At 45.1% G+C, this 16,134-nt stretch overlaps 5 protein-coding genes across 5 annotated transcripts; 2 read left to right on the top strand and 3 right to left on the bottom strand.

The window, feature by feature from the left end:
- Positions 1-72: 72 nt before the first annotated feature.
- On the bottom strand, positions 73-3,138 carry I203_100907 (uncharacterized protein; the record flags this gene model as incomplete). Its single annotated transcript, XM_019145869.1, has 11 exons — positions 73-366; positions 426-567; positions 621-844; positions 904-1,080; positions 1,150-1,289; positions 1,350-1,400; positions 1,486-1,602; positions 1,660-1,816; positions 1,877-2,204; positions 2,263-2,909; positions 2,974-3,138. 11 exons carry the CDS (start codon positions 3,136-3,138, stop codon positions 73-75), a joined length of 2,442 nt encoding a protein of 813 aa, XP_019004428.1.
- A 261-nt stretch (positions 3,139-3,399) lies between these two features.
- I203_100906 (uncharacterized protein) lies at positions 3,400-4,830 on the top strand (the record flags this gene model as incomplete). The annotated part of the gene is made up of 5 exons (XM_019145868.1): positions 3,400-3,592; positions 3,678-3,896; positions 3,957-4,242; positions 4,310-4,457; positions 4,549-4,830. 5 exons carry the CDS (start codon positions 3,400-3,402, stop codon positions 4,828-4,830), a joined length of 1,128 nt encoding a protein of 375 aa, XP_019004427.1.
- Positions 4,831-5,119: 289 nt separating this feature from the next.
- Positions 5,120-5,554, bottom strand: I203_100905 (uncharacterized protein; the record flags this gene model as incomplete). Its single annotated transcript, XM_019145867.1, has 3 exons — positions 5,120-5,258; positions 5,354-5,449; positions 5,532-5,554. 3 exons carry the CDS (start codon positions 5,552-5,554, stop codon positions 5,120-5,122), a joined length of 258 nt encoding a protein of 85 aa, XP_019004426.1.
- Positions 5,555-6,126: 572 nt separating this feature from the next.
- I203_100904 (uncharacterized protein) lies at positions 6,127-6,864 on the top strand (the record flags this gene model as incomplete). Its single annotated transcript, XM_019145866.1, has 5 exons — positions 6,127-6,267; positions 6,331-6,353; positions 6,435-6,484; positions 6,622-6,690; positions 6,788-6,864. 5 exons carry the CDS (start codon positions 6,127-6,129, stop codon positions 6,862-6,864), a joined length of 360 nt encoding a protein of 119 aa, XP_019004425.1.
- Positions 6,865-7,294: 430 nt separating this feature from the next.
- I203_100903 (uncharacterized protein) lies at positions 7,295-15,988 on the bottom strand (the record flags this gene model as incomplete). The annotated part of the gene is made up of 11 exons (XM_019145865.2): positions 7,295-7,340; positions 7,409-7,643; positions 7,728-7,893; positions 7,963-8,145; positions 8,205-13,076; positions 13,135-13,783; positions 13,839-14,390; positions 14,447-14,535; positions 14,593-15,723; positions 15,789-15,893; positions 15,959-15,988. 11 exons carry the CDS (start codon positions 15,986-15,988, stop codon positions 7,295-7,297), a joined length of 8,058 nt encoding a protein of 2,685 aa, XP_019004424.2.
- Positions 15,989-16,134: the final 146 nt, after the last annotated feature.

The raw sequence follows: 16,134 nt of genomic DNA, 5'->3' as shown, positions 1-16,134 counted from the left end.
TATAGTCAAAAGCAACTAAAAGTACAACTAAGGGACCTCGCACGCTAGCGATTATATATCAAGAAATCTGTATTACCAAATCCTCTTGACCATTGTCCACCTTTCTACTTCTTCCAACTTCCATTTTTTGCCTTTCTTTCCTCCTTTCTTTTCCTTGTCTTTATCTTTAGTCTCATAATCGGAATTAGAGTTTACTTTCTCAGGATCACTCAAGCTCCCTCCGTTCATCTTCTTTGCATTATTCACCAACACCGATTTCGGCATTGCAAAAGGTGTAGTGGGAGTATGTATCGATCCGGGACTCGGGTAGGCCGGAAGGTCATCATTGGGATGAGAGAGGTATCGGGCATTCTGTTTATTGTATTCCTACGTGATCAAAGTCAGCTCATACCCACACAACGAAGTTGTTAGAAGGTATAGCTTACCGTTTCCTCTTTGCTTTCGCCTACTGCTGACCTGCCAAAATCATTCACAGCATCCTCTGCTTCTCTCGCATCCATCCCCTCTTGCCTAGTAGCTGAGAAACTCAGCAAGGCAAGACCAAGAATGACTTTCAAGAACACCAGACTGCATTTGAAGGCATCAGCTGTTCTGCCTCACGGCTCTGATAACTGACTTACCATCCCCAGGCGCAGAGTCCAACTCCTGTCCAACTAGTCCATTTCATTATTGTCCATATCCAATCTCCAGCAGTAAGATCATTTAGAGATTCATCATGATGAGAAGAGGTTGATAACATCCCTATCGCTTGAGCTGCAACGCGAAGTACCAAACAAGCTAAGGGAATGGAAGCGAAACCCAATCGCCGAGCAACCAAAGGTGACTGATCAAGAAGGACTTGGTGCTGTTCACCGATATATCAGTTTAGTACCTTGCTGCGTGGACGTAACTCGATGAACTGACGTTTCTTCCCCTTATCCTATTCCTTACACTTCCCAAAGACCCAGCTAACAACACATCTTTCGCTAGTACATCGGTGAATCGTTCATATACGGATGCTCTAACGTGATTGAATTTCGTGATGAAAGCATGCTTGAGCCAGTCCACGATCATCTCAGAGACGATAACGAATAGTACAGGCTATCAGGTACTTAGGTGAGCTGGGAGATGTCCGGTATCCACTGACTGGGCGACAATACTTCAGCTTACCGATAAGATCGAATCTACCAGATTTTTACCTCTGATGAAGCTCTTGGGTAAGAAAGCGATTTCTGATCCGGCCATCTCAATCATATTCCTTAACGCGATGACGGAAAGCATGAGGGAAAGTTGAAATCGCTCGACTATGTCTGCAGAAACATCATGTCAGTATCGAACACAAGAGAACGGATGCCTCACGCTTAACTCACCGGCACACATAATTTGAAATAGATTTTCTTTTTCAAACTTTTTGAACACAGCTGGAAATTCAGATTGTCAGTTGGGCATGACTCCATTGTTCACGTCTACACCTAGCTGATGTGCTTCGTGCGACTGTACACTCACATCCTTTAATCTCCACAAACTGGTTACTGATCAGCAGGGACAACAAAGTGTAATCGTAGGAGTTGATAGCCACGTTGAGCGATACGAGCATATAGAAGAAGATGAGTGTATGAGCCACTGGACATGATATTGGTCAGCTGCTACAGGACAAGCCGTTCCTACCTCCTAGCTTACAGACGTATCCCAATGACAGGGCAAAGAAAAACACAGGTCTAGCTTGTTGTCTCTTTCTACCTTTTCCTCTTTTCCGTATACTAGGCGATAGAGTCTCTCTGGCGAATAGCGTATCAAGTACATCTTGTCCGAATGCACAGCATAACCTATCTGCGATCTGAATAGAAGCATATCAGATGTTGCCGATCCTGGGAGGACATCGAAAGAGCTGACTTACTTCCAATGCATTGAAAATGACATACAACTTGATTGTATCTTGACCTCTAACCGAATGATACATCTTACTTGAATCGGTAGCGCCCAGTAAGATGATTGTAGGTATGAGAAGGAGTAACATCCTTAAGATCGAGTGTTGATGAGCCAGTGGGATAGGCCACCATTCCTTTCGTTTGACCACATTCGATATGATGCGGGTGATAGCAAAAGCTGATCTTATAGGTAAGACGGTGAAATTGTATAAGAACCCATCAAGACAGAGTAGGGCACCGAAGGTAGTAGTCTTCTCAACTGCTATTGGGACAGCCAAGAAGTTTGCGATTCGCTCCCTATTAAGTTCGAATGAGCTTTTACATGTTTCCAAACCCATAGTTTCTAGTAGCTCACCATTTGCCATCGACGACCCAACCATCCCATTCTTCCGCACCCATCTCATCTTTCAGTAAATCCCATATTCCCGAAAACTCAATTTTACCTTCTTCGTTCAATCCCTTGAACTCATTATCGTCATTGTGCAGATGGCGATCGTACTTTTCAGGTTCGGGAGAAGATATCCTTAATCCATCTTCGTTTGTATCGTTCAAGGTATAGGTATTTTCAGTTATCGTCGGTCTTCTAGATCTCGCAGGCCAGAACTCTTCTTCCCCTTCATCTTCATCTGCAGCTAAATGCTCAGAAGAAGGGATGGTCAATCTGTCCAAGACTGAACCCAACTCATTGATGCCTAAGCCTCTCTTCTGGGGAGGTAGAGGAGGCGGAACGGTAAATTCGAAATCGACTTCTCCCCTCGGCGAGGGAGGTAATGACGAGTATGTTGTGCCGTTCAGACCAGGCGTGGAAGATAGATCGAACACTTCTGAAGAGGGTGTATGGATGGATGGAGGAAAGTCTATCGATGCTAAAGGATGCAGTGCTTTGAGCTTTGATGATTGTCTAGAAGAGAGTTGAGGGCGAGAAAGAAGAGTTGACGATGCTTTAGACGGTAAGGGTGGCCGCTGCGAGGAAGAAGTAAGAATTTCTTCTAGTCTAGTCGCCTGTATCACCTTTGCATTCAGCGAGTGTCTTTCTCTGCTACGACGAATATATGACCATACCCACTTCATCTTCCCTCTGATTTTCCTCCAGATCATCTTCATCACCTTCGTCCCCTATTTCGCCTTCGGGATGAATCTCTTTTATCCCATTTGCAAGAGGGCGTTGTTCGTCATAGCGAGGCCTCGATGGCCCAGCCTCAGCGGAGATGAACCCGTTGCCCTCGATCATGACTGGCGATAATTTGGAAACGTCGATACGTAGAGCGAAGGAAGAAGAAAGGAAAATAGCATCACCCAAGTTGAGTTTTATCGTCATCACCCACTTCCACACCCACACACCCACTCTTCACTCGGCGTAATCCGACGGAATCAAGCAACGCACGGACCTGCTGCCAACACATCAACAACACGCAGAGAAATCAAATGTAACTCTACTCTCGCATCTTTCCTCTCCCTTCACGACATTCAAGTACAGCTTGGACAGCATGATATGTCTCCTACTTCTCTCCTCTCGTCACCCTTCCCACCAGATACACCAGTAGATCGTCCTCTGCCTCAGCCTGGAAATGCTCTCGATGACCGAGAACAGAAACACGTAAAATGGGAAAAGGTATTATGGCGTAGACAACCCTTTCCGGATAACTACGTCCCTCCTGATTTCTTGTCAGAGCTAGATGATCTTCGTGAGTATCATAGCGATCTGAGGTAAAGGGGAATGTGTTCCCAATAATTCTACCGATGATGACCGGATAATCTACTTCCTGCTAGCCCCTCGACCCATACCTAGCCTAATTCCCCTCTTATTCGCTGCTCTACCCATATCACTCCATATATCAGTGATCGCTCTCTTTCTAGCTATATTTTACGCGCTATTGGAAGGTGATCTATCTCCCGAAGAAGTAGCTTGGAAATGCGTGATATCCGGCTTAGGAGGATGGGCAATCCATAAATATGGTTGGGGTATACATCGCTCCCAACCTGAAGAAGGTCAGTTATTTCCATCGATCTGATACCTAGAGCATATGAACTGACGGGTCTCTTGTCCAGTCTCAATAATACCAGCGCGCACTCCCCTACGTACCCTCATCTTGCCTCCGTTGTTACTGAGTCTACTCAGTCCAGTTCTCGGTACACTCACTTCGGCTAGTACAAGTGACAGTATCTGGCCTCTAGCAGGAGGACTGGGATTTGTGCATCTCCTTCTTGCCGATTTTAGAACAGGGGAAGATCAAAGGTTGAAGAGGAGAAGGGAGAAAGCAAAACGGATGAATAAAGCTCATAAACGACGGGGTAGCGTGGGTATGATAGAGATTGAAGAGGGTGAGGAGAAAAGGTTAGTTGATCAGCCAGAGGGCAAACGGCGAGCGGGAGGGAACTCAAGGAGCTGATGCGCATCACAGTCTGACTTCGTCACTTTCCCTCACTTCTGCGCTATCCGCTTCGGTGGTTTTGGCCTCGAGATTGCCTTCAACCTCTCATGTCTTTTCGCTGGTCTTGCTTGCTGTTCTGCTATTTGCTGGATGGCCACCTATAGCTAAGGGTGTAAGAGTGAGTGTTTTATTTCCAACTTCCACATTTGTCACCTTCGCGAAGCGATCTGACGTATTTCGATGATCACGAGAAGCTGACATCCATACAGGAAGCAGGCAAGCTGTTCTCGCTCATTTTAACAATATCGATGGCGACCCTCTCCATCTCCTTATTCCCTTTGCGCGATGACTCCTCACCTCGTCATATCATATGCGGTCACGAAATTGTGCCTACTACGCCAACCCTTATATTCCTCATCTCATTATGCCTGGTCAATATAATCGGTCCCGTCATGTTGATATACGCTTGGAGGTGGAAAACTAGGAGAGGAGGTGGCTGGGACGTAGCTGTTGTGAAGCTTCGGAAGGGTAGGAACGGACAGGTTTCTTGATATAGATTTCATAGATGATGCATCTTACTTGTATTTCTGCCATATATCCTACTTGCGATGTCAGTCAACGATCATTGTTGGAATAACATTTGCCCCACCGAGAACGGCATATGGTCTGAGGGGTGAGTTGTGTGTAAATGCATGTACAACGCCGATTAGGCGATAGGAAAATGATCATACCGTATCTTATATATATATCGATATGTTTTTGATTTCGTTCAACGTCCACTCCATGTTCACACTTCCTCCACTTCAATCCTCCCTGAAGATTAACTAGCCCCATCTAGATCTACACCTTGAATCCATACCCTCTCATGCAAGCTTTATGAGCCTCTATGAATTCTCTACAATTCACATCACCTTCTCCAGGAGCGGATTTGAGGAAACAATCATCTCGCTTCGATTTAGTTTCGGGACATGCGCAACATCTAATCCAAAATCACCACATATATTAGCTTCATTCCGAGATGAAAATGCTATCGATTATCTCAAAGTTGACTGTGGTTTTGGAAAAGCGACTTACGGTTTCAATCCTTGTGGGTTGAGAGGGCTGACGTTGGCATTGGAAGTGTCGGGGGTAGCTGATCGTGAAGATACAGGTGTGATCTCACAGCTTTCTCTGTGATCGTCAAAAGAGGGTTAGTCAAATTTACCAATCACTTTGCCACTTATTTCACGAAGATTCGATGAGATAGGCTCACGATGATGATCCGAGTAAGGACATTTTCGATCTGACCGATTTCCGTTTACGTCCCCCGTAGCTTTACTGTTGCTATTCAACGTGAAGTCCGAAATGAAGCTTGTAAGATGAGGGCAAGATGTTTTCTTATGAACACGAGAGAGTGAGAGTGGAGGATGATGAGCAAGCACCTAATATCTCACCAATTCCAAAAATCACAAATCACAACAAAGAAACCCAACTTCCGAAGCGGATGAATCCGATGACTTGTGCTCTCTTAAATGGAAGGAGCGAATAGGAGCAATGTGACAAAAAGCAAAGTGAGATTGATGTTCGGGCCGATGACGCGCCAAGATCTTGGGATTAAGAGAAAAGTGGAAAGTGAAATGTGAGAGAGATAATCTAAATCGACTCATTATCCTTATCTCTCATCTCTTCTGTTTACTCCTTCTTCTTCCATATCATTGACATTTCGAGGAAGGTCTAAAGGGCAATTTGATAGGCTCATCAGGTGTAAAACAGTCAGAAGAGACGAGTGCTCACATCTACTACATCAAACAAAGGAAACGAATTGCACCGAAACGATCTCATTCGCTCAATCTCTTATCTTCAGCAAAATGTCTTCCCTCACACCTCTACGACCTCTCTCATCAACCCTGCGCCAATCTCATAGGGGATACGCATCCGTACTCAACACCCCTACCGAGGTGGCACGGGAGTTACCATTACGACTAAAAGCCATCAAGCTGTATAAAGAGGTAAGCTACTTAAAACACCTTAGAATGGAAATGAGCTGACTACTTTCCTCTTGTCCTGAATAGTTACATCGACTAGGAAGAGACTAGTGAGTACTTTGCTCCAATCAGCTAAGCCCTAAACTTCGCGTTATCACGATGAATAAGCTGATCATCGTATCCAAATTCAGTCCCGATCCGAAGTACGACTTCAACAAGAGACTGAGGAGGGCTTTCGAGAGTGAGTAGTCTCAGTTTCAGATTCACTCTCCTATCTTCCTCATAGCCCAGTCTGTCTATTGCTCTCCTCGAAAACTCAGCTTCTCTCTGATTGCCTCACATGTCGATAAACACATGAGCTGATATACGCCAAAATAGAAAATGCAAAAGTGACCGATCCTGAACAATTGAAAAAGCAATTAGAGCTAGGTGAACATATTAAGAAAGGTGAGCACAACACTCCGGATTTAGTGGGCGGAAACAAAATCTGATCGCAAAGAGGAAGATCATAGCTAATGACATTTACATTTTTCCAATTCAATAGAGGTTCTTGCTTTGATCTCACTCAAGAAATTCAGGCATCTGCGAAGGTCCTATCATGCCAATGAAGGTCCAAGATAAGCAAACATTCCTCGAAACCGCGATACCATATGTCTCCTACCACTTTCATCCCTTCGTTGCGCTTGTGTTCAAATCTTTCTGACTGTCACCTTCACTAAATATCAACATTGTTTTCGTTTCGTCCATTCGTCTTGTCTTCGAGCCTTCCTTTTGTCACTCTATCTCTTTTCTCTTCACATCGCTTTACGACCCATTACGACTCTGATTTCTGTCTGTTTCAGTGTTCTTTGTTTCTCGACCGTATAATGTAGCCTAATCTTTTCCTTGTTCAATACGTTTGTCTCGATATAGAATTCTCTCCATCTGTTGGACTTATATTATATCTCTACTTAATGCATGCCAAAGTAAATGATCAGACCAACACTCGAATGGGTATGTGAGACCAATGCAAATTGCCTAATGTACAACAAAGCAACTTCAAAGGGCCAAATTAATCACGTCTTTTTCTGAAATTCGACGATTTCTTCTTTCCTTCACTACAAAGATCGAATACCATCCATGGTAAGTTGAGACTATTCAAACATGAACTATAGCGACAACTTACTTGAAAAGATTCATCTTTCTCTTCTTTCCTTCTTTCCCTCTTATTACTTTCTTGCTTTTCCTCTCTGCGAATTTCACTGGATTTGTAATTGCCAATCTGACCCTCTCCTCTCTTCGTCCCTCTCTTCTATTGATAGTCGATCGTCGAAGTTTCTCCCATACAGTTGAGAAGGCGCTAGTTCCTGCTTTCGATTGTACGAATTCTCGAATTTGCATAGACAGTTGACGTAATTCCTCTAAAGTAAGATAACACACTGCTATCAGTATCATGGTATGACTGAACCTATTAAGGTGTGTTCGTGTGACGCAGATTGACTTACCGACTTGACCATCCTCGTTTTTAGCCAAATCACCACCTTCATCCAATATCCTATATATCGGACTTAGGATATGCATCAAGTATGTCTTACCCTGTTTAGCACTCAGAGCTTCATACACCCCGGCGAAGAATCGTAAGATCGATAAGATTGGAGCAGACCATTTCTCCTATTGTGATATCACAATCGGTTAGCGACCCGTTACTTCTCGAATTCCCCAATAAGGGTGTCAACCTACATGAGCCTGGAAACTGTGTGGGGCAGGTCGGTTTACTAATAAATGTCTAGCCAAGAATGACATTCTAGACATCAACCATGAGAGGGGATTTCGTCCTTCGGTCTCTCCGTCAGCCTCTTCATCTTCAGCATCAGCCTGGACATCGTCGGCAGTAGGTAGCTCTTCATCGGATTCTTGAGTAGCCTATGCGATTCCGAAAGGAAGTCAGCTTTGTCGACTTCGTCTTCATCGATTAGACTCACCGCCCAATGTTTGGCAATATTGTACAAAAATTTGACAACCTCATCCGATAATTTGCCATCTACAAGTACGAATTCGCCTTCATCACCTTTCGAGCCATTCAAGACCAAGCATCCTTTCCTGGCTATATCGAGTAATGCCTCTTCCCCTAGAATGCCATAAGCCGATTCCATTGAAGTGAGGTAGTTGGAGAGTAACCTAGCAGCATCGAATCTTACCCACGAATGGGGGAATAAGAGATGCGAGATGATAGCTTGCCAAGGTAATGACGAGGTTGATGACGAAGATTGTAAGATCGCTTTGGCCGTGGAAGATAGAGCTTGATGAGGTAATCCATGATCTAAAACGGCGTCTTCTTCAGATGCTTCAGCTTCTAACAACGCTTCCGCACTTTCCTCAATAATCGGTTGGACTACTTTTATCAATTCTTCAACTAGACCCTCTCCTTGTCCTGTTTCGACCAGCAGACCGAAAACGCCAAGAGCTGCCGAAGCAAGTACGGTATTATCTTCTCTCTTGTCCACCCAGGACTTCAGGACTGAGATCATCTTGTTCCTTCTATCTTCTTCCAACCTCTTCCAGAGTGATTTGAGCAATTCTCCAGCCATCTGACGACATTTCTCCGAATCATCATTGGCTAGAACCACTACCAAGGACACAAAGAACATATCCGAGAATTCTTCGATAAGATCATCTGAGAATTTTAAGAAGATATTATTGAGTATTTCCATGACTGAGATTCGTCCAGCTTCAAAGGTATATTCCAGATTTTTGGCGAAGAAGGTCATTTGATTCTTCAACCTTCCTTTACCTTGTGGGTAATCCAGTAAGAAAGCCATTACCGCTCCTCTGCACAAATCTTGGACCTGGGTGGATTGAGAAGTGACCATAATAGACGATACTCGTTCCATCATATCATATATCTCCGGAACAACGAATTTACGAGTTATGATTGATCGGAGTATCGTAAAGATCGCACTTTGTCTGTCAGGTTCTTCGAGATCTGGACTAATCACTTCGAGCAGATATTTCAGCTGGGCCTCGGTGACTTCAGAGGATTTGCAATCCCTCAATATTACGGCAAGAGTCTTGAGAGCAGTTTGAGCAACTTCGGATTCGGCTGTTCCTCCAGCATGTTTTATGATTTCGAAGATATTGGTGACGAAGATTGGTAAAGCGGGTTCGACTTGCGGTACGGGACATCGCAAGACCGCTGCGGAAGCTTTGAGAGCGAGGGTAAGAACGTTGGAAGCGGATGAATATAGGGTGTTACCGATGGCATTGACCATAGGTCCAAGTCTGGATAGGATAGATACGTCGTCGAAGTCGAATTTACCTCGTCTAAAGGCGGTGACGAACAAATCTAAGCCGAAGACAACAAATTTATGGGCGTTTTGAGGATAGAAATCCGCATTCCCTTTGTTATCTCTCCTCATCTGTACCCTGTAGCTATCGGGAGTGTCAGCAGGTTTGACCGCCTTCTTCTTGGGTTTCAGGTACGAAGAGTTGCCACTGATTAGGGAGTAACAGAGGGACAATATATCTTCGGGAGCTAATCGAGGATTACTGTTGAGACCAAGGGATATACGTCGAAGAGCTTCATCGACCTGCTGCATTTGTTTGACAGCTTGCGAAGAATGCATGACTTCCCTAAGTGGAGAGAGGATGACTGACATCTTGGTGGGTGAGACCAATTGAGATAGTAGTTGGAAAGTATCGAATCCCCTTGAAGTTGCTCCTCGGACTTCTCGCATTTTCGTCTTGAAACCCTCTGAAGCTACATCTTTCCCACTTTCACCCCAGATGACTTCGGCAGAAATCGATACAGCAAATTCTACAGCTTCGTCAAGATCTGAGAATCGCTCGGCAGCTTGGGTAGTGGCCATGACGAGAATAGCATGGGTCGTTACTGCTAGGACGTGTTTCTGAGGTCCACGCTGAAGAGCAGTTTCCAGTTCTTTGATCACCCGTACAAGCCATTCTGGACCGAGATAAACAGCAATCTTGCAGATTGTGTCTCTAGCGATATCTCGAGTATCCTGTTCTTTGCTTCGTAGAATTTGAGATACAGTAGTGATGACTCGAAGCACTTCGTCGGCACTGGATGCCCGAGGGAGGGCATGAGCAAGTTTGACGACTGCCAAAGCAAGTGGGATCCTGATATTGCTTTCTGTCTCGTCTTTGGTAGCGACGAACTTGGAAAGCGAGGGAAGAAGTCGATTCAAAATGACTTCAGTGATCCGCTCCGGTGATGTACCAACATCGATCTGTTTCTCCTGTTCAACTTCTTCATCCTCATTCTCCTCGGCTTCGTCATCCTTGTCTTCAGCTTCCGCTGCAGCTCCATCGACATCCATGGAATCACCATTTACCGCGGGCGTTTCAAGACGGAAATGGAAATTATCGATAATAGCTGAAACTACTCGAATGTAGATTTTCTGCTGCTGGGCTTTGACACTACCGAGCTTCATGAATCTTCCAACCAGACCGTAGTATCTGGACCATCTGAGTTCCCCAGCAAGACCACCGATAGTCTGAACAGCTTCGTTGATGAGATGATGGTCCGTCACATCCGTTGATCCAGCCACGATATGCTCCAAGATAGGAAGGAAGATAGTCGATAATGTCGATTCCTGTATTTTGTTATCCGCAGCGAAGTTTCGAAGTCGATGGAGAGCTCTAGCTCGTCTATGCACCTGAATATGTGTGATATTGGTAAAGAATGAAGCCTCATCATCGCCTTCTGCTAAGAGAGGTTGCAATTCAGCTAACTCAGGTACACCAGAACATGTCTTGACCGCATGAGCGATAATGTGAATAGCCTCATTTCGGACTAATTCTTGCTTCGATCGGAGAGTCTTCCTTATACCGGGCATGATGACATGTTGTAATGCTTCGACGTAAGGTCCACTTTCAGCCTGTCCGATAGCCGAAATGTACCTTTGCAGCACTGCTGAGGCACTGGTTCGGATTGACAATTCTTCAGGTTCGTGAAGGTAGAAGATTGAGCTTCGTAGAATAGGTAACCACGCTTTGGTACTTTGCGGAAGTTCCTCGTCCGGTCCATCATTGATTTGAGCATAAGCAGTCAAACGTCGATCGAAATCAGGTTCATCTAACCTTCTGGTCGAGTAGGCATTGAGTTCACCGGTAATTGTAATTGCCTTTTCCAGACTCTTGTCGACTTTAGCGAAAGTTTGCAAAACATCGAATAGCGCTCTTCTAGATGATGGGAAGAAGATAGTTTGGAATAGATTGGAGATGAGCTCGTAATTCTGGGTAAAATACTTGTTAGATGGATCCGCGACATCAGGCGAAATGGCATATAGTCGTTGTAAAGTGCTGAGGATGTTGGTTTTGGCCTTCTCAGTCGTCTGACGCTGTCTTAACATTGGTGCAAGGAGAGAAGCGAGTTCCTGAGCTTGTTGACCATCCGAGACGATCGCAGATAATCGGGATAAAATCGCGAGTAATCGACGAGTGATATCTTCGTTGGCGGAAGCTTTCAGACGCACTACTAAACCGATAACATTATCCAGTAAGACCCGTATATTTGGTAACAACACATCTTCGGTCAGCCCCGGTGTGTCTTCGAGTAGAAGGGAATCGATGATATCGAAGACCTTCAATATGACTACCGGTTTGACTTTCACAGCCGTCATACAAGAGAAAGCTTTCGGTAACGTTCTGTCATCCTGTTGTACAAGACTTCGAGCGTTATTAGGTAAAGAAGCGATAGTGGCGATCAATTCGAGAGTACCTGAGGGAGCTTGAGTGTTCTCGACTTCAAGTCTGTCAAGTCGAGGAGAAATAATCGAATCGAAAATGGTGGAAAGATAAGGACTGAAATCGAATTGTACGGAAGATCGGAAGAATTGCACTAATCGTTTGAGACCCATCGACCTGATGTTTCGTAGGGGGGCAAGGCCCTTGTCAGATTCCTGTTGCGGAACTTCGACATCTTCGGCGTTGTCACCTTCTCCTTCTTCCTCAGCATCAGCATTGGCTTGAGAAAGCTTCTTTTGCGCGCTGGCTACTAAAGCTATAGTTGTCTTTACCAATCGTGGCCAATGAGGTATTATTTGAGGACCGAGGTATCGAAGTAAGTCTGTAAGCAAAGTTAAGAAACCGATCTGCTGTCTACCAGCAACATTGATGTTTTCCAATTCTTCACCAAAAGGTTCTAGCATAAGATCGATTAAAGTCTTCAATTCATCTTCGGTACAGCCGCTGAGAGTATTCAAAACAGCTTGTTTCCTTGCTGTCTGCCCTTGAGCGGAACTTGATCGCCCTCTACGAGAAGTGATGATGCCGTATAATAATCGGACGATGACAGGCAAAGCTTCCGCTCTATGAGAGGGGTCGATGAAAACTATTCGAGTCTTTGCTAAAGCTGATTTTTCCTGCGATTGAACACCATAATCTTGCTCCGTGGCAGAGAGCCTAAGTCTAGCCAATTCATCCCGGAACTTAGAATCTTCCAGTAAGGTTTCCAATGATTCTTGGTAAGGAAGCAATTTAGGTGATTTGTATGTCATGAGGCATTTCAAAGCTAGACCTTGCAGCTTGGGTTCTCCCTTGGCGAGAATATCTAGATAAAGAGTATGGAGCTCTTCGCTTCGGTACGCAGCTTTAGGATTAACGAATTTTGCCAGAAGTTCGAGGTAAGATGCGGTTCTTTGTTGCCGCTGCTTAGTCGACAAATGAGTCGATTTCACTTGGTCATCATTCTCATCGGCTTGGCGAGCGACACCAAAGAATACCGGTATAATTGCCCTGGAGTGTTTCTCAGCAATGGAAGGCACAGCGGCAAGTGTGGAAAGAAGTTGTGCTTCATAATTGAGGACGTCAAGTCGATCGTGGGATATTTGAACCTATGAAAAAGGTCAGCGTTTGTTCCGAATCCACATTCATACCAAGAGATAAACTCACGAAGACTTCTTGTTGATCTAATTTATCCTCCTGAGTGGCTTGTATCCAAACTTTGTTGAGAGTGTTTCGACTCTTTTCGAGGTTATAACAGTGGAACTCAGCTTCGTCCTCGTCTTGCTCAACCCTCCTTGACTCGCTGTCTTCAAAACGCTTCTCAGCCCAAGATGGCTTGAACACGCCGAGATCTAGCATAGAACTCCCCTCGGCTGCATCAGTCTTCTGCAGTTCTTCCCAAACTATCTCCCAGATAAATTGCCCCTGTTTCTCAGCTATGGAGGATAAAGCAGTGATGGTTTCTGCATAGATCGGTCGGAAATTGACTTTGAGCTGAGATACCAGGAACGTGATGACTCCTTTGAGCAATTTGCTTGATTCTTTGCTGGTGAGTTCAGGTAAAGACAGAACACCTCGAGCGAGACGAGCGATACTGGTTGTACGCTCTCGAACATTCTTCAACGTCATTTCGGATGATTCGACGGCCGCACATAACGACCAGATTCCGCTTGGTGAGGGTATATGGTCTTCTGCGTTGGCTGGGGGTGATGTCGAAGATATTGATGCGAGCATTTGTACGGTGGAAAGACGAAGCTCAGAATCCGCTGAAAGAAGGTTCGGGAAGAAGAGATCGAGTATGTGATCTTCTGACAACCTATGCCGACTGTCAATATATCGTTTGCCATCGATATTTATGTATATGGACGTACTGTAGATCTCCAGACCAACGTGCAATCAACGAAGAACATGCTGTTAGAATCTCCCGGTTCCAATATACCTTCTCGACGACGTGTGCTAATGCCCCTTCATCCACGAGGAGAGCTCTTAGTTCCGCATCAGCGGTTACTTGGGGGCTATCTAGTAAGTCTTGTGCTGCTCGGAGGAGCGATCCCAAAAGATGACTATCGTTCCACGCGCCATCTTCGGCCCAACCGACTCTTATCTGAGCAACTTCTTTCCCTTTTACAGTCGATAGGGTTGACCGAATGAGTCCAGTGACATGAGGGACAAACTGATCGGCATCGGAGGGTAAAGCTGGAATCAACCTCAAGATCTGACCTAGTATACGACGATCATTCAAATCTTCCAGTCCTTTCTCCTTGATTTGCTCGAAAAGAGCTACAAGAGCTGAAATGAAAGCTCGTCGCCAACGTCCTCCTTGGACATTTGACAGTCCTCCCGACAGATATCCAGCAGAAGCGAGGTTGTTGAGCAAGACGAGAGTGGATAAAGGATCTTTCGTTAAAGAAGGGAGAGATTTTCTGCAAAGGATCGTTGTTCAGCTTGAGCTGTGGTAGCTACTATGATCGATACTCACTTAGCGATATGGGAAAGCAAAAATTGTTCGACACCAGGCCATTTGAGAGAGATTAGAGCGTTGGCGAAGGCAAAACACTCTCGGTCATCCTGAAAGTATGGATGAGCGGTATCCGGGTTGTATCTTACTAGAATCAGAATACTTACAAGTTGTCCCCACAGATGCTCAATCAATCCCACACCAGGACTGAGCCAATGTTGCAACTGCCCGGCTTGTAAACAGCCCACCACGCACGCCACCAAAGCTTTCCTCCAGGTATCTCGAGTCTGCCTCTCTTCATCTGCAATACCCTCCTGACCTAAGGAGGCTTCTGTAGCCAAATGAGGGAATAAGGATTGAAGACGTTGCATGAGAGGTTTGAGTAAGGGCTCTGGAAATCGTTTACCCTTTCTGGTAAGGAGAAAGGTCGACAGTACTCTGAGTACCATTGATGATTGAACTAAGCTGATGGAGGGGGATGACGAAGATCCGGCACTGGGAGATGATATTTGATAACGGGATATAACAGACTCGATTACCGGCTTGATGTTACTGGTCGAGCAATGGTGGACCAAAGCGATACTGACCATAGTAACAGTTGCGAGTTGCTGTTCAGTAGGATTTGCAATGAGTCGGTCAAGGAGGATATCATATATCGCTATAGCTCTTGAATGCAGTTGACTGTTTGTTCCCTTCAAGCTGTGACTCCAAACAGCTTCCATACCGTCTATTTCCTCTTCAAGCAAGACATCCATTAATCTCTGTAAGCCTTCCGATCTAGCTTTTCTAATGACACCGACCCAAGCATCGGCAACACATTTTCTGACATAACGTTTGTTCTCCCTTGGCCTCAGATACGGTCGCACTTCTTTCCATGTTGCTCGGAGAATAGTTTGAGAGGATTCATCTGATTTGAGAAGGGAAGAAGCGATACTTCGTAAAATGAGGGATAGGGATGAATAGGTTCTTTCAACAAGTTTTGGATCTAATGCTCGTAGAGCACCGACTCTGAGGAGGTCTTTGGTAGTATCTGGGACATGAGGTAGTGCTTCACCGAGACAGGTTTCGTACAAGGCTTGATGAAGGTAAAGAGCGGAGTCTAGACCGGAGTGGGTGTGTTCTTGTCCTTCCTGGAGTTTCGAATAGTAGTCGGAAAATGTCTGTTGTATTATAGGGAGAGTGTATAGTGTGATGGGCAATGTGGATGAAAATGGGATGAGAGTCCGCTGCAGGTCTTGATAAGGAGTAGTGAGATCGAGTAGGGATAACCGATCGAGCTCAGAGGTGAGGGGAGTGTGCTGTTCGACGTTGACTGCATGGTCAGTGTCGCTGGTAATGGACAGGTCAATGAATGATTACCTACACTCTGCTCCGCATCTTCGTCAAAGTTTTCCTTCTCCCACTCGAGCCCTCGCTGATTTCCTACATTCACTGATATATTCTTTATTTGTTCATTGTATGTAGCATACTATGGAAGCCAACTTCGATCAGCAAGGGCATCGTTGACTGGATACAACCATTTGGTTGACTCACCCTGAACCTTTTCTGAGGTGGTTCTGCCATGTTCTTTCGCTGGTTTACGAGCAGCCCTTTCTCCTTATCTCACTCCGAGTGTATTAGTGTGACAAGGGAAAAGACAGAGATGCGGCCTATTGGCAGATTGTCGCAATGATATGAAGAGTGCTTGTAGTCCACAAATGATCAGAAAC

The sequence above is a fragment of the Kwoniella mangroviensis genome (assembly GCF_000507465.2).
Source record: "Kwoniella mangroviensis CBS 8507 chromosome 1 map unlocalized Ctg01, whole genome shotgun sequence".
NCBI classification, from domain to species: Eukaryota; Fungi; Basidiomycota; class Tremellomycetes; order Tremellales; family Cryptococcaceae; genus Kwoniella; species Kwoniella mangrovensis.
Note: the sequence above shows the minus strand (reverse complement) of the source record. Positions and strands in the feature narration are given on the sequence as shown.